Raw genomic sequence first — 27,307 nt, forward strand, 5'->3', positions numbered from 1 at the left:
GAACTAAGGAATCCTGGTTCTGTTAAAGTCCAAAGGAGTTTTGCCATTAACTTTTTTTGGTCTAATGATTAGTCCTGAAACTAACAGAAGTCTGGATGCTAAAAAAAAGTAACTCTACCCTTAGGCAGTTTGGGGGACCAATATCTCACAGTCAAAGAGTTACTTGTAACATGTATTCATTCATTGATACCTTCTGTATATCTTTTTCACTTCCTTTATCTGTCACACAGAAACTTTCAAAGATTTTGTTTCCCAGCTTCAGTTTAGTGTCTGTATTGAATTCACATATAAATGTCTTTTTAAACAGAAGTTAAATTTGTTAATTAATTTAAATTTTAGTCTAAGAAGTGCCGATCGTTTCAAGGTAGTTGTCAAACTTTGCCATTACTGGAATTTTACATTTTTAAACATGTTTACACAAACGTGCTTTGGAATAAAATGCCATGAAACAATAGTGCATGATTATCATTCATGTAGCATTTTTTATCTTTGGAGTGCTTTGGAAACATTAACTAATTAAATTGTGCAGGTCCCCTGTGTGTTCAAATATTATAATTATCCACAGGTTAGTGACTTGCTCAAGGCCATGCAGCAAAGCAGAGAATGAGTTGGGATCAGGTACGTCTGCCTCTTACTCCCATGCTTAATCCACTAAAATGTGTTGCTCCAGAGTGAAGCTTGAGTCATTAGTTGTTAGATATGTGAAATGCATTTTATGGATAGTGAATCAGGCATTCTGTAATTGCTTGAAAAGCATGACACCAAAGAATGAATTATAAATAACCTTATGAATTACTGCTATCCAGTTAGCAGTTTATACACCTCTTTGGCATCTCTTTCCCCAGTGATTCGTCATTCACCTTTTTATGTTTTTTCTTTCTAAATCAGCACAGAAAGCAGGAGCAGAGCTCTGTGCCTTAAGAAACTTAGAGATTTAGCAAATATTCATAGCTGTGGGTTGGATAGCAGAACACTGCCAGAAAAAGCCACAATAAAACTACCTTGGTGAACTGCTACTTTGACTTACTGATAAGAAAAAGAAAGAGCATTGTCCTCTGCTGTCACTTGAGCCAAAATTACTTCTTGTTTCATTATCTTGATAAGTTTTTATCTTTCCTTTTCCATAAGGCAGTTTCTGTGATTTTGTGACAGACACACATGCAGCACAATTAAATCTTAGTAGCAGTGCTTTATGGAAATACTGTGCACTGATTTATGGAAATACTGTCCTGAGTGTTCAGGTCAATGCATGCAAGAACACAAAAGTTGTGTAGGTCACGGGTATGTAAACTGCATGTAAAGGAGGAAACTATTAAGAGGGGAACACTGTATGGCAAGGCATAATTGAATGAGTGTGTAAATACAGGGATTTAAAAAAACCCTACTTTTTTTTCCTTTCCATTTTCCTTTCTCCTGCATAATGGGAAAAGATTGTGGTAGGTTTTCCCATCTGTTAGTTCAGCCTCTTTGACTAGTGATTTCACCACAACCTCATTTCTCACAGCAAGTACTTTTTAGGTTGGAGATGAAAGAGGAGTGAATGGAAGTTCTTGGATGATGGATATGGAGAGAGTTTATTTGTGCTGAGCCTGTGTGACAAGGAGGTGTCACTGTCTTTGTGTATGTGACCTAGAACACGAGTGTTACTATTTTGAATACGTCACAGAAACGATACTTGCAGCTTACAGCCACCACACAAAGGAAGTTACTCTAGTCAAAATAAAGGAATTGAAGGCTGAAACAAGGAGTAAAGCAGCACGATGGCTGATATTATAGCATCTAATCCTGAAGTAACGACAGTCACAGGTTTCAGAGTCAAATTCTGCACCTCTATTGTGAGAGCAGTGACAAAAGATGTGTCGAGCATGAGGTTCTGGTCATACTTTTCTTCATTTACCCATGTGAGATATCCTGAGTTGCCACAGGATAAAGTAGTGCAAGGAAATACGAAAGCTGAGGCAGGCAGAAAATAAGGAAGAGACCAGGGTGGATCAGAGGAGGCTGCAACAGCCAGAGCTCTCTGGTCTAGCCTGTGTTGCTAGCTTAGGGGGGCATGGAGCAGGCTGACAGGCACTGGGGCCAGAGACTGCCCTAGAAAGTACTCACCCTAAGGCCTGTATACAGTATCTGCTGCTGGCTGAAAAGCCCAGCATTGCAAACAGAGCCTGAAAAATAAATTAACCTGGGAATGACCAGAAGCTGACATCAGGCAGTAAAGGAAATACTTTATGTACTCATTAAAAGTCAGCAGTCCCAGTCTTGTCAAAATATGTCCCTCAATTATTTGCATGAAAAGTACAATATTTAGCATAATGCTGGGATAATGCACGATAAATCAGGGACACACAATGCTGTCAGATGTCTGGTGACATATAAGTCACCATGGTGTTTCTCTTAAGAACTGATGACCACTGCTGTTTCTGGAATCAGTTGCTTGTCAGGGCCAAAGAGTAAAACCATTTATAAATAAATTCACAGGAGGAACTGGAATAGTGACCAAAATCTCAGTTATAAAAGTTTCAAAAGCACAAAAACAGGGTAATGCTGTATAATAAATTGTTTGCTGAAAATTACTTGCCAAGCTGAACAAGTTGATTCCCTTTGCACTAAATTTTTCCACTTCAGAACTGCTTGCTGTCTGTATCACTACATCATTTCTGAGATCCTTTGCCATTCCTAAAGCACAGTCAGAATAATAGAATGTGGTTTTCCTCCTGCTTGAGAGGAACTACAGTACATGCAGTTGTGTAACAGGTAATCCTTGTCAATATACTGCACAACATAGAGGTTGCATTATCCCCAAATGCTTGCAACACACATGAAGTACTGCAGGTACCCAGGACCAAGATGAGCCAGAATAGCACAGGCACTTGAGACAAGATGCAGGTTTTCTGCTTTGTGGGAGGTCTGGTGGAGGTGTTGTGAGGTTCTCAAGTAGGTGATTGGCTCCAGCAGTGTGTCAGAGCACCTGCACAAGTATTAACACTCCCACAATATAGTCAACAAAGAGTTAAAGGCTTTGAAGTTCAACAGGCAGAGCAATCAGCTTCCTAGAGCTGTCTCCACTTACATCCTGGGTGGATACTTGGCTGTGAGTTGTCTCTGCTCTCTTTGGAGCTTGGGCTTCTGAACTGTAGTAGTTCAATAAAATAGTTTGGAAAAAAAGAACATCTCACGTTCCCAACTTTCCGTTGCGGAAATGAAGAGATCAAGTTCTGAACTTACCTATTTCTACCTGTTGTAACACCCAGAGCATGCTGTCCTCTTCCCACTGGCCATCTCTCTGTTTAAAAATGTGACAGCCAGCAGCAGCAGTGGTGCAGCCACCCACCTATGGCATAAAAGCCTAGTGGTTAGAGCACTACCTCAGGAAGCCAGATACTTACATTTGTATGCAAAAGATACCCAGGAGTGGTCGTTTTCCTCTTCTTTTTTCTGCACTTACATTTTGGATTGGGAAGTGACTGTTACAGATCCCTTTTATGCCAGTTACATGGTCTGAGGTGTGTTTTAGACATTTTCATAGCACAGATAAGCTTCAAGCTCCAGAGGCAAGGGTTAGGTATTTCTCTCCATGATTTCTGGGTTGGAGAAGAGGCTGGGTGGGAGGCCACAGCCCTTTGGTTTTCATGCCAAACAGAGAGTAGCATAGTAAGTTCTAGCTGTCAGTGAAGTTGGTTGGATGATGCCTTGGGTGTCTTTTGCTTCAGTGCCTGGATACTGTAGGTTCTAAACAGAGTTTTAGTTGTCTGTTAAATTTCCCACTGTAAAAAATTCAGCATGCAAATACTTAACCCCAGCAATTGTATTTTGGTCTGCCCTATTGCTTAGTTGTTCAAAAGGGAACTTTATGAAAAGGAGTGTACAAAATTTAGAGTTATGACTTCTGGGTAGTGTATTGCTGTTTATATCACTTGTGGGAATAAATGATTTTCCAATAAAACACCGAGATGATTGCAAATTAATTGACATGGAAGAGAACTGTCGGTGTTAATGGTTTACCAGTAACCATTTTTCCAGTGCATATTGCTTTCAGTTGAGGGCTGATGGGGCAGGGGAGATTGTGTCCCAGTGCTCTTTGATTAGGTACTGACACTGTTATAAAATAAAATCTGTACCTATTTGATACTGCGGGACAAGTACCTGATATATATTTCTGAGAAGAAAAACACTCTACATGGAGAGTGAAAAAAGAGTGTGCAAAAAACCAAAACAGTGTCAGGCAGTGATAGAGCTGCTAGCCTAGACTTCAAAAATTCTTTATGTCATTTTGTCATCTGCATAGCATATTTCTGTCATTATTGGAAATTTAGCATCTAACAAATGGCAAAAACAGTATAGAAAGCCAATAATTACTGCACACTTGAAGCAAGGAAATGTGACAGGTTCAAAGTATGCAGTGCAAAATTTTGAGAGAAAATAGATTATTTGTAGGTTTCCAAGGGCCAGTGGAAAACGCAATTATATAAATCAAGCAAAGTTGTTCTGAAAATTTCCTTTTCACTTCCAACAATTACTATGCCAACCTGGCTATTTTAGTTGAGCATTATAAAAGATCCAAAACATTTTCAGTGCAAATGCATTCAACTGCTAGTGTGCTAGAACTTTTTTATTATTCATATTGTTATTCTAATATTTTTTGCTAGTTTCTTGGGCATTGGCCTCAGACTGCTTACACAGTGCATTTGAGGTCTCAACCATGGAGAGGACAAAAGGGGGTTATTCATGTTCTTGGCTTCCTCAGGTTTTTCTTTTTTTTCCCCTAACTTGGTGGAACTTTTTCCAAAAACCATCTATATGATGCTTCTTGTTTGAGCACATGCAGTAGATCAGAATTTGTCAGTGAAAAGGAACACTTCACGTAGTCCAAATCTCAACCAGCAAAGGAGTTTATACAGCTATGGCACTGTATATTTGTGTTGTTCATTATTCAAAATAATATTTCAGGAGATTGTCTATTTTCCCTGGAGTCCCAGTTCTAAGTAAAAATGTTAAGGCCTAAGTTTTTCAGTGTTGTGTTGGGAATAATGTTACTTTTTGCAGCAGAATTCTGGGAGCAGACATTCACTCCAGACACTATTTCCTCTTCATGCAATGTCTGCCTGCTGTAGATTCTCATTAGAGTTTACCTCTTTGTCACTGATTATATTTTAATAAGAAAATATGATCCATCATGATCCAGAATTAGCACTGAGTGACATGTGGGTCCTTAAGCTTTGACTTTAGTCCCATGAAAATTAATCACAGAGCTCCTAATAACTTGCTTATCATTAGCTGGGACATCTACAGAGCAAATTCAGTTTGAGAAGAGTTTTGAGTGAATGGGAAAATCCTAAAGTGCCTTCCACACTGAGGCTATGTGCCTTACTTATTTGCAGTAAATTCCTCAAGCTTGTCTAAGTCCCCTTCGATTATTTGGGGTAACTTAAAATTCCTAATTGTCTGTGTTCAATTTCCAGAGAGAGCATGTGGGGCTGTGCCAGGTCAGCTGTTAACCCTTTTCGTTTTTTCAACTCCAGGTATGAAGCATTTTATTGTGTATTATATAATGTTCTGTTTTATTGATTAAGTCTAGTAGCAGTGCTTTTCAGGTTTCTTTCCCTCTTTGTGTCATGACTGGGGGATATGTGGGGCTAGGCAAGATCTGAAGTTGAGTATTGCAATTGCTTTTTTTATTTTGGGACTCAAAGGGTGGTGGGAAAGCTGCATTTTTTTTTTTAACAAATCCTGATGTTTAAAGTATCAGAATAGAAAATATCTTGTCTGATGTTTAATAATGTAGTTTAAAATGTTCAAAATAGCCTACTGAAATTGAGGAATGAAGTTAATGTGGATCAATGTAGCTCGTGTTACAATGGGTCATTGGCAGTTACCGTGAAGCAAAGCTGCAAATGTAGGAAGAGCTCTTTGCCAACATCTCCTTGCTTTTATTTGAAGGAGGGCAAAATTTGAAAACCTTACTGTGTCATGTGCCTGGTAGATGCCCTGCTTTCGGGTGCAGGGTTTAAATGCCAATCCAGTGCAGGGGTGACTGGGAGGCTGCAGCAAGTGTTGTCATGCCATGAGGGGCCCTCAGGTTCACCCCACTTGCCCAGGTAGAAGTGATGTCAAATGACAGAAGGATGTACCAAAGCTGGTAGGGTTCCTGGTTTTGTGGCATTCATTGCTGTTGTTGCCTTAGTGGGTTTTAAAATAGTGTGCAGTGAAATGTGCGCTCTCATTGTGCTTGCCTGTCCTCCTCTCTTCTATTGTTTGTTTTGTGAGCCCCTCGGAAGATTCCTTTGGAGTTGTGTTTATTGTGGGGCAAGTGGAAACCCATCAGCTCACTGCTTCATCTACTCTTAGTGACCTGTGTGCCCTCCCTCTGTGGAGTACAGAAGAAATACAACTTCACACATTCAATATAAACAAATACGTTGCAGAATAAATCAAATTCTTCACATTTATAAGTGCAGCTAAGCTTCATAATAAAATTAGGAAGAAGGCATGTTTTAAGAGCAATTACATTTTCAAATTGCTAATGAGTAGTCAAATACAGAAGTCATTCCTCAAGTCTACTCCTATCTCCAATTTGCAGTTAATTACATTGCAACTGGTATATTTATATTAAAAATTTGCAGGATCTTATTACTCAAACATTTTCAAAGTAGCAGCAGGAGCAATTTCTCTGTTAGAGCTAATACAAAGCTTTTAAGGTTTCCTTGGCTATGAAATTGAAACAGTACATTTATTTTTTTCAAATCCTTAGTATTTTCTTTGTTCTGATTGAATTATCAGTGCAACCTCATAAATTGTTCTGAAGAGTCTACTAGTCTCTCAAAATGTTGTGTTTCTAAAATATATGCATATTTCAGATACAATTTTTAATGCAGGCTTCTTTAGCCTTCATTAAATTAACTATAGAATTCTGTGTATTGGTTTCTATTCTGCAGGAAGCATTTTCAAGAAGGAATCTTACGTTGTTCATTTTTTGCTCTTTTTTAATGTTGTCAGGATTTTGCTTTAAAAGTCACTCATGCATTTACGTGGAGAGTTTACACTTACCATAGTAATGAATATGAGATCCTACTAATGAGGCCCCCTGAAAAACATGCATGGTTAGATGTAGATGAAGATGGCATAAGTCATCTCATGCAGCAATTCTAAACTGCTGAAAGTTAGTGTGCTCTGACTGGAGTGAGACTGAAAGGTAATATTTGGCAAGGCAAATAGGTTCTAATCAAAACAGAAATTTGGAAGAGAGCTGTTGGGTTTTTGCGGCTTTTTAAAATAAAGGACCAGACTGATCAAGAAGTCACATCTGTCAAACCTCATGTGGGCCATGTGGACCTGCCTGTAGATTGAAAGGTGGGAATGAGATCAGTGAGATTAACATTAAAGTCAGTGCATTATTTGAAAGTATGAATTCTTATGGTGCACTTAAAACTGCTGGCACTGCTAGGAGTCTTCCTCACTGCTGGTCCTGCTTCTTGGGGTATGGCACTGTTGGAGTTCGGGAGCAGTAAGTGCTTGTCAGAAGTGAATTCTGCTTCAATTAAATGCAGCTATATGAGTGGGTATATTTCATTTGAATTAAATTTCATGCTTACCCAGGTCTGGGTTTTTTTCAACTTTGTATTACTAAACTTACCTTTTTCCACTAAATTGCAAGAAAGTTATCCTTCCATAAAATTACACTCAGAATTATGGTATTCCACTTATGAAAGTACCGAAGCATTCTTTGTTACTTCAATTTCTTTATGATGATGGAGGAGCAGAGTTGATCACAAAGTCTTGAAGAAACATTTTTGTAGGTTTTTCTCCTATTTTTTCTTACTGGATTCATGAAATCTACTAAAAGTTGTAAGTTTTACCCAAAACCAATTCCACATGAATCTGCATGTGCTGACCTCTGTGGATGGCCAGAGGATGGGACTGTTGCTTCAGTTCATGCACATCTAACTGTTCATTTGCTCTAAAATGCAGAGTGTTTTGTCCATACTGCCTCCTCTGATCCACTGGGGACAAAGTGATAATGTGTGTGAGTTTCATGTGTTAGGGGCACAGTGCATCTTCATCTTTCATGTCTTGCAAAGGGTACCGCTTTTGCTCTTGTGTAATCTCCCCCGATCTTCTTTTTAACACCTTGTCCACAGGCTCAGCCAGATGGGAGATGTTTGGCAGCTGGAGGACCCAGATGCCAGATTCTGGAATACAGCTTTCCTGCATTGGCACGTGGGTTCATGGCTGGCTTCTTGGCTTGCACCTCTGCTAACTTCTTGGCTACTGTCTAGTTGGCAGCTGTGGCACTGCCTCTCGGGCTGTGTTCAGGTCAAGCTGCTTTGGAGTTGGATGGCTTTCCTGATCTGAATTACTCTGCTGGACACCATTTTCACCTTAGTTTGCTTTGACTCTCCACTATTCTAAGATGAACGTTTGCAGTGTTCTGTTGTATTCCTGTCATTTGTAAGACTAATTTGAAGCAGTCATTTGTCAGCAGTTCAAAAAGAAAATAAGCATTGCAGTGCAGAGTACACTGCTTTACTTGCTAGCATTCCCATTAGTTAGTAAGAATGTTAAGGCCCAAGTCTGTGCTTGCAATTCATCTCCAGGACCAAATTGTTAACTACAGAGCACAGGCTTTAAAAGATACATTTCTTATGTCTAAACTTTGATTGCTTTCAGCCAAAAGTGAATCTAGCATCTGTCAAACAGAAAAAACCCACACACATTTGCAGAGGTAATCTGGATCATTTTTAAAGAACAGGATAAGGAATAATTATGATGATAGTAAATAGGAAGTTACTGGTAATAATTAAGAGCACTGCCAGCAGAAAATATTTGATCTTCTCTTTGCCTGATTTGGAATGTCCTCATTTCACATTTTAGTTTTACCTCAGGTTTTTTATTGGGCTTTTTTGGTTAATTTGTTGTGGTTTTTTGTTGTGTTTTGTTTTTTTTTTTAATAAATAAGATAATAAAAATTTAATGCATCTAGATAGCAAAAGCATTTGAAGCAGTTCCCTAATCTACATGTTTTCCTTCATGCAGCTCAGTGCAGAAACATTACTTTCAGTGGGAAAACCTGCAAAATCAGGAGGTCATTTACACTCCGCATACTTAAAATAAAGTTCAGATTAGTCATACCTACCATGAAATTTTCATTCCCTCTCTCAGCTGGAGTGGGGACTATGTTGTGCTACACTGGAGTCACTGGTATCTCTGTTACACTCATAAACCTTTTTTAATGCTTGAGCAAGTAGCACTTCTGCTTCACTCTGAACAGAATCTTCTACCTGTATGTTAAGGTTAAGCTTTGCAGGCTGATCTGACCTCTGAGGAAGGCACTTTAATTCCTCATTATAGTTACTAGAGGGAATTGCATGTCCCAGAAACAACCAAAAAGGAGCCCTTACCCATCTAGTTTAGGTGTATACGTTGCTTATGGCCTAGGAAACGTAAGTGCTTCTATGGGAATACAGCCCAGTTACATCAGATCAATCATTATGGACTGTACAGGGAACCAGTAGGAAATAAGGGCATCATTTTCCCTCAGAGGTGGTCTCTGTAGCCCTTTCTGGATTATGATGGAGCAGAGATGAGTCTTTTGTCAGACAAGCTGGCAGCAGCAACAGCAATTTTGTCACTTTTGCAGATGAACTTCATTAACTAGCTCGTCAACAGAGTGCAAGACCTGAGGTGTAGGTTCTCAGCACAAGCTGATTTCATTGGAATCCTCGGTGCAGGCCTAATCAAATGAGATACGAGGGGAGCAGTGGAGTGTCTCATCTCCCTTGCTGAATATGGGCAGCTGTATAGATAGGAACACGGAAGTCATGGGATGGGGAAGGAGAGTGGGTAAGAACCTGTATCCTTGCCTGAGCATGGGCAGGACTGGGACTGTAGCCTCCATTCCCTGGAGCAACACCAGGCCAGAAACAGCTGTGACTACTGGAAGTTCAGAACATGGAAAATGGGCAACTTCCAGAATGAGTATGTATGAACATGTGCCTAGTGGTTGGTACCGAAAGAAGCTCCAGCTCAACAGTGAAGAACCTGACCTCATGGGTTTGTGGAGAGGTTGGGTAGGACCAGTCATGGGACAATGGGTGGGAATGGGGTCATGGACCTAGGCAGGCTTTTGGGTGTCTGTCTCCCAAATCAGGGTTTCAGCATGCCCATTTTTACACTTCAGCACTTTCCAAACTGTATTTTCTTCTTTCAAATAAGCTTTCAATGCTTTTTAGGTAGTAGAAATAAAGATGTTTTTCCATTACCTAGACTATTCCTTTTCCCTGTTTATCTGTTTCTGCCCTTTTGCCAAAGGATGGATCTGATTGTTCTTAATTTTTTCATCTCAGCCACAACGTTTGCCCGATCAAAGAGATTCTTGTCACTTTCTGTGTCCTAGGGGCTTTGGAAATCATATTCATGTATAAGGTTGAGCTAATTCTCTTTTTTCTTTTTTTTTTTTTATTTAAGTGCTGATGATTGTTGTCCCTTATGCATTCTATTCAAGCAGAGAAACAATGTGTGCTGTTAAAAAGGGAAAATAAGCAACCACAAAGATGTTTTTCCCCTCTCTTGCACCTCCAGTACATTCTGTAACCCAGTTACTGTAATTGTTTTTAAACTTTTTTTAAACATGCATACTGTCAAGAGATTGCAGTAAAACAAGTGTTTCTCATAAGGCCAATGAGACTGAAAGGGATGAAAAAAGATGACAGAGCAAACAGAAAATCCCATGTTTTGCTTATCAACTTTTTTTTTTTCCCAATGGCAGATTCTTGGAGAAAGGATCTGTTTCCTTCAATGGAAGACTAGCTTAGGGTTTGCTGATTCCCAAGGCAAAAAGAAGGCATAGTTTCCAATTTGCAAGCTATTCAGTGTGTGTGATGAACTGAAGTCATTTGTGGATTTGTATGTTGCGTTTTGACGTGATTAAATGTTTTAAGTCTATTGATTTCATGCTGGGGATTAATGATGCTGAATGAAAGAGCATCAAAGAATAAAACGTGTTTACATGCTCGATTAAAATACCTTAAAAAAAAAAGCCAGAGTACCTATTATTGGATAGGAATGTGATAAGAGAAGCACAGCACCAATCATGCATCCTGCATCGATAGGAAAATGCATTAACTTCTTTAGGCATAGAAAGAAGAAAAGCAAAAATTTGATAAGGATTGACTGTACCTTTCTAAATGCTTAACACTCGTGTTTGACTCGTTTTTTTTTGGAAGAGGGGATTAAAGAGGTTTCATTATCAGTTACCACAGATCTGTTTTACTGAATCAATCAAAGCATGATGCTTAGCTTCTTGGGATTAATGAGACGATCTTTTAACTGGAGAATTTGTTGGTAACAGCAATGTTAATAAAGGACAAGACCTAAAGATACTCAGTGCAGCTGCGGACATGAGATACAATAAAGATGGTGTTTGCTGCTTTGAATTTGCATAATACTTCTAGATCTGTTTGCCTTGGCATATTAGCTCAAAAACATATCATTATCTTAAAATGTTCATAGTGCTAATTGGTTTGTATCTGCTCTCTGCAAATGTTCCTAATGGCTGTCTAGATTCATGGGTTGTATCTGGAATTGCAGTTAGGTGTCACATTCTGTTTACCAAGATAATAGTAGATGGAGGTGAAAAAGAACTATTTGCTTGTTAAATCCACCCTGTTGCAAGCACAATATAGGCTTTTCCAATAGTATTAAACTGTTAGCACCCCTTTCGTCAGCCAGAATGCCAGGCAAAAAATTTATTTGTGGTATGTCTGTGGAGAAGGATGCCTTAATGATCAGGTTAGCATGTGAAATACTTGATGCAGGTGAAATTCTCCCTACTGAGCTAGGGAGAAGTTTAAATGTGCAATTTAATGCAGCTGAGTAAATGTCTGACAAGACCAGCTCAAGCACTCATTTGCTCTTTCTCTCCTGATGCTCTGGTCTGGATTAGCATATGTAAGATAAATTCAGCATCAGTCCGATACACCCTACAATTCGTCTCAGAACAGGGTTGAATGATTATCCTAGGTTTGAGGCAGGAGGGGGGGGGGGTTTGACAACATGCAGTTATTTTTTTTCCTCCCATTTCTATTGCTTAATACAAGACCTGAAGCCCTTGGTTACAGAACAAAGTGTCTGAGCAGTAACCAAGCTTGTGTAAACCCAAGAGAAGAGTAATGACTGTTCCTCGCAAGCTTCCTGCCTCAGTGCAGGTGCAGGAATCAGGAGGGCCTGAATAATTCATAAGGTGCAAATTAGCCCCAGCTTGCTCCCACTGCTCGAATTTTGCTTCTGCTTACCTACCCAGTTGCTAGAAAGAACAGAATAAAGAATGTTTGGGAAACTAGGAAGAGAAAGGCAAAGAGTGTTACAGTTTAAAGGCCAGAGTCACAGAGACTGCTGAATGCTGGGTGTGTTTGAAGGCTTGGTACTTGTTGAGAAATTGGACTGTACATTGATTATTCATGGAGTGTTTTCTCAGGAAGAAGGAAGCTCTGGGGACCCATTCCATTGCTCTTGGAGAGGAAAAAAACTTCCTTTTAAGAATTAGGTTTTTCCTGCTTTTATTGTTACAGTTTCTAAAAATTACTGGGTAAAAAAAAAAGTTACAAGTTCATTTAAAGCCTGTTAAGGTATTGGAGAGAATATGTATTTGTGGTGTCACTCAATTCAGGGGTTCAGGGAAATTTGATGAGAGATTTTGGATGTTAGGATGTTTACTGCTTTGAGTAAATACGGATTCCAAGGGCGTGTATGAAACTAGTTACATATGGAAATGCAGTTTGCAATAAGCTTGTACTTTTATCATTTAAGAGACAGCATTCCTCTCTTTTAAATAGTTAGTGATGGTTACCTTTTCTGTTGGATTACTTACCTGCTTTTTCTGCCCAGAAGACCAAAATGAGAGGCAAGTGGTGTTCAATCTTTCTGCGACACAACATTGCAACTCACCCAAACATCAAATAAAAAGTCTTGCTGAGCACTGTTGTGGAAGAAGGGAATTCCTGACACAGCTCTTGGAACAGCTTGTGTGTCGCCGTGCAGTACAGAGAGGAGCTGGCCTGAAAAAGGCAGGTTGTTTCTGCTATGTACCTGAATATCCCTTTGGCATCTCTCACATGGGAGATGGAAACAGCTGACATCTCCAGCAGGAGCAGGAACAAGATTGTTAATTTTCCCTATTGGCAGGTATTCAGATAGAAAGAGACTCTCCTAATGTTTTTGCTGTGCTGAATATGAAAAGAGAACAACAGCAGGAAAAAAGCTTCCTTTTAGCGGTTTTGGAGGTTTTCTGTTTTTTTCATTTGTTTTGGGGTTTTTGTGCAGCATTCACCCCTTTTTTATCTATCCCCTCTGCCCTGCCCTCTCTTGGCTCTCACGTGCAGCAGCTAGATCACGTTGCCATCATCTGTTTTTGTATTTCCCTCACTTGGGTTGCTGGAATAGGAGCTGGCTCTCATTTCTAGCTGATTCTGTCATTTCCGCTAGGCCCCAGCTTGGGCGAGTGCCAAGACCAACAGGTGATCCTTGTAGCTGCAAAGCAGCAGGAAGAAGGCTGTGCATGGAGGAGACAGTGCAGCAGAGGGGCTGCCTGGCCCTGCTCCATCTTGCTGTATAATTAATGCCCCCCTCCCCAACCCCTCATACTGAGCAGAAAATCTGTGCAGAACAGCTCAGCTGCAGGGAAGATGGTAATAAAGAGTCCTGGAAGAATACAGGCTGTGTAAGTGCAGAGATGTGCTCCCTCTTGGGGAAAAAACTGTGGTTGGTCCTTTGTGAGGAACAGGGACAAAATTGTATTAGCTGCTCTAAAGTAATATGCACTCCATCAGCCGTTGCAAGTAAGTAAGCATTCTAGTAAATTTCGGTGTTATGCTCACAGGACTTCTTATTTGTATAGGAACTAGTTTGTAATGAGGTGATAATTTAGTTAAGCTTTTCTCTACAAGAAGTAGCTTGTGAAGTCACATGGAAATTATTTGGGCAGAGAGTTAAATCTGGTTGGGAAGGACCACTTCAAACTGTAGGACTGGGGGCAGCTGGAGCAGGAGCTGTACAAGCTCTGCATTCTCTGGACATCACTGATGGGGAGGCATGACTGTGCAGGGCTTCACAGGGATGATTTTTAGAACACATGAAAAAATTCCAGGAACCCTCAGGATGGCCTCAAAGAGCTATTTTTTTCAGAGGAAACTCCTAAAGGAGTTTTTTTTTTTCTATGAAACCAAAGTTATATTTAGTAGATGACAGTGGCTTAGCAAAACCGGTTTTAAAACATATCTCCAAGTCTCAGGTTAACCCCTTGGCGCATACCATGATGTGTGATAATGTGTCCCTGAAAACCATAACTGCATGTTTGTATCTGTGAGGCAGGCTGATGTTTTGAGATAGACACGTTAGCTTTAATCCTCTGAAAAACGGATGATACCTAAAATTCTTTCTGCTCAGTATACATGGAAGCCAAATTGCTTCTTCCACCTGTGGGCTCACTGCTAGTAGTTTGAAAGCTGAAGGTTTCATATAGACAAGGTTTAAGTTTTCTGCAGGCACTTCTATGAGGAGTTGGGCTCTCTCAGTGCACCACAGCATGTTCTCCCAGCAAGGGGAGGCTGTGGGGAGCGGGGAACTGGGAAGCCTGGATCAGCTCTGCCAGTGAAACTGAAGTGCTGCAGCAGATCTGCACAGCAGAAGCATCACTTTGACTGGCTGCTCCTGCTGTACACAAACAGCAGTGAGATCAAACTGTTATGAAACATCCACATATTTAGTAATGCTTCTAGCAGCTATCTGTCTGCAATCCTTTTGACTAAGCCAGCAGCGGTTTTTCTTTGTGTTGTTCTGCAGTTTGTCAGCCATCCAGTGGGGAGGAAGTGTGGGATACATTGCATTTCAGGGATATGTTATGTATATGCAAACCTAAGGGTGCTGCAAGACCTGAACTGGCAGCAGATTGTTCATGAATACACGCTTCCCTTGGACATGTCTCCCTGTGCTAAATGGTGCACCATTGCAATGGTGCAATGGACGCTGGCATCTCAGTATTTTTTCCCCTTGTGTCCTTTCCTTTCTCCATGCTGGTTTACTGCTCTTGCTCCCTTACAAAATCTCTGGTATATGAGGCTATTAGCAGGGAGTGAGGTGTTTCTGTCAACATTTTGTGAATTTTTCTCTTCTCTCCTCTGTGTCTTGGGAGACGATCCTAATCCCTGCATTTGCAGTGGGTTCTGGGCAAACCTGAATAGTCTCTGGCAGCCTTCATTGTTACTCTTGCATCCCCTTGGGTTACAGAACTAGGGGGAATGATTTCTTTCTCAGATGCTCACCCATGACTCTAGTGACCTCTAAAAAGCTCCTTTTATCTGTAGGGTGGTGAGGTAACTGTTGCATCAGGAAGCAGCAGTACCAGTTATGGAGGCTGGAGAGTGAGCGGGGATACTTCCCACCTGCATTTGGCTGCAGTACGGTTTGCCCTGGTTTGGGCAAAAGCCCTCCAAAGAGTGCTGCAGGCAGGAGAAAAGCGTCCTTGGACGGCCTCCGGAAAGTCAAGTTTTCCAGTGCCTTTGGCAGGCAGCCTGAAGCAGATCTATTCCTTATGCCAGCCCCATGGAGCGCTACCCCTCGCGGTTCTCCCTCCCACTGCAGCACATACCTTACTATTATTAATATTCTGGAGGCACCAGCAGCATGCTTTGTTCTGGATGGAAGGTGGTTGTCCAGAGTGCAGGGAACTGTGTGGCCATTGTTTTTGTACTGGTAGATGGAATAGGGTATGAGCGCTGTAGTTTTTCCTGGTCATTTTTTTCACCTTCCTCTATTCTGCCTCCTCCCTGACCTGTCCCCAGTGTGCTCAGCATGTGAAGGATGCTTTAATCCCTCTGGCACAAAAGAGGGAAGAGCTCTTGGTACACCAAGGTGCATGGTAGGGGCAGGCTCACACAGCATTGTAGCACTTCAGTGGGAATAGATCAGCTACACCAAGTGGTCTGCGTGGTTCCCTAAACTGTGAGCCCTAGAAACCAAGAGTGAAACAAGTCAGTAGCAAGCTGTTCTCGTGTGCACTGTGAGTGTGCAGAGCCCCTCATTGTGGGTTGTTGGTGCACTCTATGGTGTGCAGGGAAAAGAGCTGCTCCTGTGCATTTGGCCTACTGCATCTTGGCCCAAAGTCATGGATGTTATTGTGCCTTCACTGTGAAATTAGTGAAAGCTTCAAAATCTGTGGCTCCTGCTGCTGAATCCTTAATAGGCATATTTATTTTGTAACTGACAAAACTTTTACATATATCTGCTTTCAGGCTGCAACACCTTCACACATAAAAAGATGCAGATAAGCATGCAAGCAAAACAGCACTTTTGGAAAAAATCAGTAGATTTGAAGAGCACACTAACAAAATGTCCAGTCAGAGGGATTCCTGTGAACTCAGTGTGGAATGAGAAGAGGCACCGTGCTCTGAACCTCATGTCCCCCAGATTAGTAACTGTTTAACGTTATTCCTGTAACCTGTATACTTCCTCCCGTTACACCACCTCCTCCTGTTTTTCCACCCTGTGTAGTTCTACTGTTTCACCGAGTATTAGCCCATTGTACCACACAGTTTGTCTTTTTAACTACTTTGTGAAGTACCTAATGCTCTTTTGGGTGCCACAGAAGTGATGATACTAATAATAACAATAATAATTTTCCAGGTGTACTATATCAAGTTGTGTTGTTTGTTGTGCAGATACAAAGTAAGGGTGACTGCTGAATGCTGATAACTCAGCTGTAAGGTAAGCCTCTAATACAGGAAGGGAAACGCTCTGGTTTATTTATGAGTACACTCAGAAGCAATGTCTGCCTTCCAGTATACCCATGCTTTTTAGGATAGCACATTTTACTTGGTGCAGTATTGCCAGAGGTCAATAATAATCAGGGCTAAATTGCTTACAATGCAATGGTAATGAAACGCTCTCATTACACTCCAGTCCTCATTTTCATTGTTAATTCAATGTTGTTCAACTTTTCACTGGTTTCTCTGTTACGAATGTGGCAGTGAGACAGCCAGGCTGAGCCATCTGCTGCTGGTGCTTGAGAGGTGCAAAGAGACACCACAAAGAAAATTGATTGACTGCAGTTGACTGTATTAGAGAGAGACCTTATTTGAACCGGCAGTAACTGGAGGGAAGTGTGAACTGGCTTTAATTCTCGAGCAGACCTCTGAATATTAAGGATGTGCACAGCAGTTGGGAGGATACATTCAGAGTCCGGTCATGTTCGAGATCACATCCCCTTGGCTTTCTCGTTGTCGCTGGGGTTGTTCACAGCTGAGGGGAATTCTCTAGCTTTTGGATTTAATGTTAGATATGTAATTGGGTGGAAAATTAATGTAAACTTAAAATAATTTAGTTTCACAGTCATTATACTGCTTAGTGTTAAATTATTAAGCTTTGTGTCTCTAGTATCTCCCAAAAGCTGTGCCATTGCCGATCGTCTGACTGTCTTTATTAGCTTATATTTTTCCCTAAAAGCAAGGCCTCATGTACGGTGTAATTATCCAGCAGTGCTGATTAATGGCATAATTCCCTTTTTCTGTAAAACTGCTGTGTAAATTATTTTCATTTCATAAAAATTACTTGTCAGGCAATTTTGTGGAGGGTTTTTTGATTTTTTTTTTTTTTAGGGTTTTTTTTTTAGGTTTTTATCCACCCTCTCTATCACTGTGTCATGGTAATACCATTAAACACTGTTCTGTCTGAGCTTGGCACAAGCACTAAATCCTACAATGATTTCAATGGAGAAAATTAAAGTAGTTTCCATGGTATTGTTACTTCTGCCACCAGACTTGAGCAAAAGTAACTAAGATACCATGTTGTGATAACAGGAGTGTTTTTGGAGGTACCTGTCCTAACAGTAAGATCAAAGAGACTTGATGTGTTAAGCCAGCTGTTGAAATCTCTGACACATCTCAACTTTCAGATTTCCTGTTGCCACTTACAGTATGGTTTCAGGAACCTCAGCAGCCTACGTGTCCTTTTTTTTTTTTTGCTGCTGTCCCTTCCCCTTTTGCCTTGGCAATGGCTCCTTACCCTTCCTCTAGCCTCTCACAATGAGACTGAGAAACCCACTCACCACCTTTCCATGCCCTTAGATATTTCTTCATTCTCCCTACACCTGTTTTCTGGGCTGGATGATACTGAGAAGATTCCTGCTATGTCCTTCTTGACTATGAAATGTGCTTGAATAGGAATTGGTACTCATCAGCTTGTCATTTGGGTTTGATGTGAACAAAACAATGGACAGTGCACAGTGAAGAGCCCTGCCTTGCTGGGCTGAAGGACAGCCTGGATGTTGCAAGTTGAACCTTCTCCTTTCTGATGAGCGTGTTTCCTTTGGTCTGCTGTTTTTAAAGCTGTCGTTTGTTACATATGCCATGTATTTGTAAGTACTCCAAGTAATGTGGAGGTCCTCCTAGTCCTGTTGGTGTAAGAACTAGCAACTCCTCTGATACAGGAGTCCTTCACTAAAGCTGGCATTCAAAAGCTGGTTTCAAAAGGGCATGTTTCACTAGTTTGTGTGTAGAAACAACTGACCAAAGTCTAAAATCCTTCCCACTGAGATCCAAGTGAACCCAGTAACCTGGCTGGCATTTACCAAAAGAGCAGAGAAACAAGGTTGCGATAGAGCGATTCTTCCTCTGGAATACCTGCGTCCCCTCCCTCTATCCACCTTTACCTTACCGTATTAAAAAACAATCAGTAGTTTTTACCCCTCAGTCTCTGAGGCTATTACTTGACCTTAATGTTTAATACCCATATATGGCCCTGCCCTTTGTGAACTTGTTTAATCCTTCTTTGAGCTCATCTACGTTCTTGGCCCCTGCAATGTGCAGTGACAGTGAGCTCTAAATGTGCGTTACGTGAAAAAAATAAAAAAGTTCTTCCCTCTGTTCAATTTAAGTCCCCAGTTCTTAGAAAAAATAGTGAATAATCACTTCCTATCGTTACATTCTTGGCTGTGCAGAGCTCTACTATCTCCCCTCAGTTATCTCACAGACTTGACATTCACAGGTTAACATGGTTGTGGGCCAGCTGTCAGAGAGGTGACTGAAATCATTTTCATGGGGAGCCTTTTCCACTCTGCACTCTCTTCTTGAGACCAAATTAATTCTAGATCTGCCATCATTTGAATCTGTTACTAAGAATAGGATAAATTTAAGAATCTGTCACTTACTGCATTCGGAACATCACTCTTCTGGCACAAATAGTTACAAAGCATAAAACTGCTGAAATACCAGTCATTTAGCTGCTCTCACCATTTGTGTCTAAAGAGACGGTAGTTGGTTCAGCTCTCACTCTTAGGTACAACAGAATTATGCTTGGTGCTCATTCAGCTGCTTGACCTGTTGGCGTATCCCTATAGAGCTCCTCATTTCTGCAGTTCCAGGAAGAACTAGGATTACTGTACCTATTGGTATAATTATTTCCAAATATCTCTTCAGCTTGTATTTCTGGAACTAATTTGTTGTCTTCTTACATTGTTTTATGTCTTTTTTTGTTGTTGTTTAATCTCATACACCTGTGCTTTTATTAATTCTTTCACTGATGCTCTGTTTGCTGCTGTGAGCTACAGCAATGAGCAGATGGAGTCCGATGAATCTTTTACAATTAAAAAAAGGTTTAGTTAATGTGTTTAAAAACAAAAATGTGTATTTTGCGTTACATATTTTCCTGAGTTATAGACTTCCACCACTTGTGTTAAAAATGATCCTGATATATTTTTTCCCTGCTTCTTCTAATCTCAGTGACCTTAATGACCAGGACTTTAGTTGGCACATGGCTTGGCAAATAAAGGCTGAAATAGTAAATGGACTGTCCTCTCTGATGTGTTTCATAACTGTTTTCCGTCAGGCATTTGCAATACTGATTTTAAACATTTAATTATGCTCAAAGTCATTAGAAACCTATTACATATGTCTGACTTGGAAGTGAGAGAAGTAACCCCTTCAATAAACTTCTCCCCCTTCCCCCAATTCTACTGTAACATTGTGGCTGATAATATTTTCTCATAATTAATTAGCTTTATAGAGATCATTGTCTTTAAATCTCCCTAGGCCTTCAGCTAAGGGTGGCTGTTGAGGACAGATGTTTGCAGGACATTAGGGAACATTATCGTTCAGAGCAGCATAAACCTACTGTGTTTCAGTACACCTCCATACTGTAGAAGGGGTTTGCATCAGGATGTGTACTAAACAGTAGCTCTTGCTTTAGCAGTCCTTTCCTTATAATTGGGGCAGAAAAAAAAAAAAGGCAGAAGTCAGTTGCTTTGCAGTAAGGCCCTGCTTAATTGTAACAGAGGTAGGGCTGTAAACCATGCTAAGTCATAAAGGTCACAGCTTCTGTGAGAAGTTTCTCTATTAATAGTCTATAAGTATTTTGTTTCTGCCAAGCTAGTGCTTAGAACCAAATTAGTCCCTCATTACAAGTCTGATACATTAAAGTCAAGGGTGTATCAGCATGCCCTGTGTTGCCTCCAGACACCTTCCGCAGTGCCTCACTCAGACTGCATTTTCATAAATGCACACATATGTAAATATAAGTAGGCAAATGACTTAGCAATTTGTTGAGCAGTCAAACAACTTCTAAACCAAATAAGCTGCCTTTTTTTTTTCTTTCCATTCCATTTTCTCCATTCTTAACAATATTTTACAAATCACCACCTTTTTTATCAGCTATGTGGAAATAGTAGCCATGATTTCCCAGTGTCACCTGTTGCCTTCTGCATAGCAGCTAAAGATACTGCCATGGATAAATAAATATTAGGTGCTTCTCTTGGTATGGCTCCTTTCATCAGTAGAGTTCATTCTTCATTTACTGGAGAGAGTAAATGGACTTCTCCATCCCATTTGAAAACATTTATGTCTAAGATAAATGAGGTGAATTATCCCAAGAATTGTCAGTTTCCCCCTGGGTCTGTCTTTCCTTTGACCATCAAAGGAGTCTAAGCAAACCACTTAACTAAGTTAGAACAGAAAAAAAGAATGAGTTTTAAAGGGAACATAACAAATGCAGATGTAAAGATATCATCCCAGAGAAAAAAAATCCCTCTTTGAAAATTATTATGTGAGTTCTAATCCTAAATTGCATTATGTGAGTTCTAATCCTAAACTGAGCACCCAGTGAAGACTAGAAAAACGGAGTATGAAGGATGAGTTACCTTGAATCACATACACGTTTGCATTCAATAGGTATATGGGACTGTGACTAAGGATTTCTTATCTGCCAAGTATCACCCTGGTTATCATAGATTTCTTATGCCCTGATTTTTAAGGATGCCCCAATCAGCTGTATTTTTCATTCCATTCTATACTTCAATTCCATTTCTATGGTAAAAAAGAATACAAAAAAAGAAAAATAAAAGAAGAAAAAAAAAAGTGGGCAGTTAATTAGTCTGTGTGTCATTCCTTTCTCTGAAAAATGGTAGTAACATTGTCCATCAGCCTCACTTGGGTATTGAGAGAATAAATTCATAAATCTGACCTCTGTTCACATTTTATGTTGATTCTCATAGTAAAGCCTATGAATTATAGATAAACCTGATAATAATTGAGAATAAAGGGAAGATGGAGGTTTACTGCTTTGTTTGCTCTCTTTTTGCTCTCTCTGGTAACACAAAAATGAATTGTTTATTACTGTAGTCCTAAGGGTGAGACCACTGGTGATTTCTGCTGCTCTCATAAATTGTGTTGGGCCCTTGAGATGCAGTTTTTAAAGTGGTCATGGTTCAGTTGCCATTTCTGAATTGTAATTGTGTTAGACCCAAAAGCAAAGAGTTTGATCCCAGTGGTGCAAGTACACTCATGCAAGCAAGCCTTGCACCTTCAGAGAATGTCTTTGATTTTTGTGGGGTCTCACGTTGACACGTTTGACCATTTGGATCCAATTGCAGGATTTAATGTTTAGATCCACCAGTTTCAGGGTTTTTTTACCCACACACAACACAGAACTATGTATGTCAGTGTTGGGTCATTTTGGGCTTGCTCCTTAAAAAGCAATGGGATAGTGTGAGCATGGTCTTCTAGAAGACACTTTATGTCTGGGATGCTTCAGTTGTGATGTGACAAGGAAGTCAAGTTTTGGAATATATGTGAGTGGAAGTCTTCATTTGTTGATTTAATATTTGAACCCTTTAGCAGTGACATAACTTGGTGATGTTGATTCCTTTTCCAAAAGTAGCAGGGATAACTTGGTTGCACAGATGAATGGACAAATCCAATGGGCAGAGTCCAGTCCCTATCCCTTGTCATGGGTATTTGCCGCTTGTCTTGTGTGGGTACCCAAGTTCAGCTGAGTTGTGGTGAGCCATGCCAGCGAGGGCACTGGCACATATTAGCTCCCTAACCTGCTTCTCCGTAGGGTTAGAGGTGTCTGTGGCTTGGGATGGAGAGGGTCAGGGTTAGGGTTTTGAAAATAGCCCAGACATAACGTGTTGATGCTCTAGAGCACCACGTTAAGTGCCTTCCATCTGTAACTATTCCAAAAGGCTGTTCCCTGAGTGCTCTCTGATGTCCCTGTTTGTCCTGACCATGGCCACACATGAATGTGGGCATCCTCAAAATGCTGATAGTGTCTGTGAACTTAAAGTCTACCTCGGTTTTTAAAACACATTTATGGGAAACTGCACAGAGGGGACTGATCCACCTGAACTGGGATTATTTGCCCAAATAAAGTGTTTTGTGTGCTCAGGGGCTCACAGCTCAGGGGCTCACAGAATCAGCTCTAATTGCAGTAGTTCACAGATGTTAAGGGATTATGCATGCATGGACCTCTAGAAATCTCTCTTTAAGATATTTCTGTGTTTCAGTTTAATTCATGTGAATGTTGGAGTTGTGATCAAGTCAAGGGACACTTGAGAAATACTAATGAGTTGGTGGAGGTACAGTATCCAACCTAATACCCATTGCGGGGGAGACACTAGCAGCAGGATGGGGCAAGGACATCCTTGCCAAGACTAGTGGCTGAGTGCCAAAGCTAAAGGTAAATATTAGGAGAGAAAAGGAGAGGCATTCAGACAAGGTGTTTTTCCTTGAGCAGTAGCTTTCTTTACGTGTTAAGTTTTATGATACATAAAGTAGCCTCAGCTCATCTAATAGTCTCCACCAGCATAGTGTCAGTATACTGTGTCCAAAGAGAGATTTGTAAAATTGTTCAGTGCTTTAAAGCCGTATTGTTTAGGTAGACTTTTTTCCCAGTTTAAATTCATTATGAAATGGCACCTCTTTGTTCCATATCCTCAGTGTCTCTTTCTTTTTTTCTCTGTCCCTTGCCCCTTCCTTTCTGAGGGGCTGTTGTTAGCTGAAAAAAAGCACTATTTTCCAATATTTCTCCAGGTGACTGATAGGGAAAGGGGGAGGGGAAAAATCTTCCTTTCTTTTTTCCCACTGCAGGCCTCAATTATTCTGTATGCTTTGAAGAACCTTGTAGCTTAACTGCAGGAATGGCCTGATTTCTTTTATTGAAAATGCCTTCCAGTTATCTTCCCCAAACTGTGCAGCTTGGAGCTCTGAAGTCTTTATTTTGGGGGAAGAGAAGGAAGTATAGGATTGTTTGGAAGGTTAAGGAACAAAGACCAGGACACTAAGGAAGGAGAAAACCACAATCTAAAGGAGGCTGCTGCCATCTAGAGTCAAGACGCTGTTTGCCTTTTCAGGAGTGGCGTTCAAGTAATGTGTATGTGAAGACAATAGTAGAGGAAAACCCCTCAGAGCAATGGAACTGCTTTCTTTGCGTTTCATTTCAGCAGTAATAATAGGAACTTCTAAAAGTATTTTTTATTTTTAGTAAATGCACTTTTTTTTTTTTTTACATGTAATCTAATATATTTTTTACATGCAATCTAATAAATTATTTTGGATTAAAATTTTCTCATCTCATGTGAAAATTGAGACCTAACATAGTGCTAAAAGGAGGACAATACTCCTACAATACAAACACAATTTATACTAAGTACACAATGAGAGGAGTCATCAAAAAATCTCAACTAAGCCGGGTACAGATAACTGAGACTGAAAACATTCCCTTCAATGTTGTATTCAGTATGATGTAGTTTTCAATCATATATTGCTAGGATATGCTGCTAAGAAGAAAACCTAAGTTTCACCTTTTTCATCTTTTAAAATTTCTAATTTTATAATATAATATTGAATTCAAAACTTCACCTGATGGCCGAGTTGAGTTGTAGAGGTGTTTCGCGTTTTCTTTAAATTTTAATTTGGAGCACAAACTGTGTAACATGACAATAGACCTGAAAGTATGTGTGTAGCAGGTAACCAAGGTGGTTAGGAGATAAGCTTCCAATGTGGCATGACCTCTTTCATGCCAACTTAACGTTTGACCTGAATTTTAAGCCCTTCTGTGGCTGTATTCCTGTAAGTAGTTGTACTGAAAGCAAATGAGATTTAGAAGAGTACATGTAAAGATGCTGTCAGAATTGTGGTCTGTATTAGGACTTGTTGACTAACCAGCGTCTTTTTGCTTGTTCTTGCTTGATTTAAAAAGTCTGCTCAGTATTTTCCAAGCTGATGGCATTCTTTGCAAGGGCTTGCAGAGTATCCTGGCAGTATGGATGGAAAGGCAACCTGTGTGTAAAAGGGTCTGTAGAGAGGGGCTGTTCCCACTGAAGTGTTGCAGGGCTTTTCTCATCTTCCTTGTGCCCTCCCCCTCAGATTTTTCTCCAGCTCCAGCCTCCCAGTCCTTTGTGTAACACCACATTGGGAAGTTAGCATGCGCAACAGGAGGCAGCTTAAAGGGGGAGACGGAACAGTGCAGGTGTACAAAACAGAGCCAGTGTGGAGTTGATTAGAGGGAGGCTGTGACTTTTGACTTAGAAATCAAAAAAAAGAGCTGCTCGCTTACTTGTCTTACACTTTTCCCCCTTGTAGTTGCATTTAGAATTAATGACCTTAGTCTGCACGACTTGAAGACTTGCACCTCGAACTGGCACAATGGCAGACACATTTTGTCCTGTGTCACATTTGATGCCTTCACTTGTCTTTGTCTCCTTTGCTGCTCTCTCTGCTCCTCATTGTCCAGTTTCACAGCCCCAAGAGAAGATCCAGTGATGGGTCCTTCTGGGGAGAGAACCTCTCTTGCGCAAGGGCCAGTCTTTCCCATCAAAGCAGCACCCTGCCCAAGTCTGAGCTTGCAGGAACAAGCAAACACTGTTGATGAGACCAGGTACCTGTGCTCTCCTGCTGTGGGGCAAGTGGAAGCACGTTTTCATGAGGACTGGGAAGCAAGCTGCCTCGTAGCACAGCCATTGCATAAAGCCGCACACCCCATCCAGTTCCTGAAGTGATGGATCCTGTTGCATGCTTGTAGAAGTATGGCAGTTCAAGCAGACTGTCCTGACTTGAATGTGTGAGACTGTCCCATCCCTTGCAGAGTGGTGGAACATCCTCATTCTCCCTGGTGGGTTGTAGATGGGGCTAGGGGAAAGAGGGCAAACATCAGGTAGAGCAGAGCAGGGCTGGGCTCAGCACAGCATGCACAGGCTTGAAATACTGTAATGTAATACTTGGTTCTGTCTGTGCTTTCAGAAAAGGTGTCTATTGGCTTTACAGGATCCTTATGTCTTTTCATCTCTGGTGCATCCTACTTCCAGAGCCTTGATGTAACTGTTAATTAGAAAAAGCATTTTGAGTAAGTTTTCATATTTCCATTCTCTATATATTTAATTTAGCCTCCTTTTCACTTGTATCACTGAATACTATTTTAATTTTCAGCTATTCAGACTTTGACCTCTTGGTTTTAGTCAATTAAATGTGTAAACAAACTGTGCTCAGAGACCACATTTTAGCTAGATACATAAAAGCGCTTGTGTCTATACGTACAGCACTCCCTAATTTAAAATCAGAAAGTGCTCTTTGTCCTTTCCTTTGGCTCTGGCAGCATTTCTTTGACCTATGAACAGAAAGGAATATGATTCTGTTTTCATGGAAGTTCAGCTTAGGATCAAGCATTTCACATACTTTGATAAATCTGCTCAGCCATTTTTTAAAAAGGGGGCTGTCAAAAACTGCTTTATAGTTTTACTCTTCCTTTTTGTTCTCAGTTCTTTGAATTATCCTGAGTCTTGAAAATAACTTCACATTCGTTAGTAGTTTTGTCTTTTTCCATTTTCCCCCAGTATGCTCTTGTCTTGTTATGGCAGCGTAGACACAACTATTAAGAAGTTAAATTCACAAAGTACGTGAAGTCTTTTTTTCTTTCATGTCCTTTGAACTACTTGATCTCTGTATTTAATTCTGAAGTCTAAAATTAAACCCTGGCATTGTATCTTTCTCTACCTTGCTCAATTCTCCACAGCTCTGAAAGGAGAATTAGACATATGACACATTACTCATATTATTTTTCTTTGTAGTTGGTGCAATTAAAAAGATTCACCACAAACTTTTTGAGGGTTTTGGGGGGATTAAAATTCTCTGCTTCCTGGACTAACATTATTACTTCAACTTCCTTTTCCTGCTTCTGGTTTAATACATTAACACAAGATTTCTGTTTACTTTATTATTTAGGCATAGACATCTCAGAATTTATAAGCAGGACCTCGGTTTAGAAAAATAGGTAAATTAGTTGATTTGTATTCTCCAACAGATTGAACATTTAGGCATTAATAAATTAATTGCATTCTTTGTAGTAAGAGCTTACAAGGAAAACTATGGAGGGGAAGAAAACTTCACAGGAGGTATTTACCTGGATTTTAGGTTTCTGCATGGTTGTTTCATTCTTTATGCTGGACACCCATCCTCATTTACAATGTCTTTTCTTACATGGCATCCACACAATGTAATATCATTAGATTACACATACAGCATGTGGGTCTCATCCTGCAAATGCTTCTGTGATGCATTCACTGAGAACATGGCATTATTTCAGGGAAGCATTCAGTACATGTACAAATCTGAACAAAACCTGAGAGGAGCTGCAAACTGCTTAGATTGCTGGAGGGTACAGCTGTGAGGGCAGAGTAAAGGAGTTTAATACATTTGGCTTGACTGAACAGCAGTTCAGGGGAGTGCAGCCTCATGCCTTGGAAATGGAGAGAAGATGAAACAAGAAGGAATCAATTAAGACTCTACAGCAAAGTATTAGGTGAAAGCAGTCACAGCAGATTAATTTAGTCAATTTAGACCTCAATTTAAAAGCTTCCTGTCAGCGCCTTACTTTTACATCACAACATATGGTGAAGAAAACCCCTTTCGTTTATTTAAATGAAACAAGCTTATAAGGATCTTTTGTCAGTGATCTTTGTAAGTGGGGAAAAAAGAAAATATGACAGTGAGCTCTA

At 40.3% G+C, this 27,307-nt stretch overlaps 1 protein-coding gene across 15 annotated transcripts in view; it reads left to right on the forward strand.

The window, feature by feature from the left end:
- KLF12 (KLF transcription factor 12) overlaps positions 1–27,307 on the forward strand; it is a 236,064-nt gene that overhangs the window by 168,267 nt on the left and 40,490 nt on the right. For 10 of the 15 annotated variants that reach the window (XM_069009020.1, XM_069009064.1, XM_069009033.1 and 7 more), the window contains one exon: positions 5,460–5,519. The exons of 1 other annotated variant lie outside the window; for it this stretch is intronic. In XM_069009020.1, the coding sequence (XP_068865121.1) occupies positions 5,460–5,519 (60 nt within the window). Of the gene's footprint in view, positions 1–565; positions 619–5,459; positions 5,520–8,135; positions 8,794–16,280; positions 16,622–27,307 lie in introns of those variants that run through there. 4 more of the 15 variants (XM_069009069.1, XM_069009133.1, XM_069009124.1 and 1 more) reach the window with 4 other exon arrangements.

Source organism: Aphelocoma coerulescens, chromosome 1, assembly GCF_041296385.1.
Source record: "Aphelocoma coerulescens isolate FSJ_1873_10779 chromosome 1, UR_Acoe_1.0, whole genome shotgun sequence".
In the NCBI taxonomy this organism is placed as follows: domain Eukaryota; kingdom Metazoa; phylum Chordata; class Aves; order Passeriformes; family Corvidae; genus Aphelocoma; species Aphelocoma coerulescens.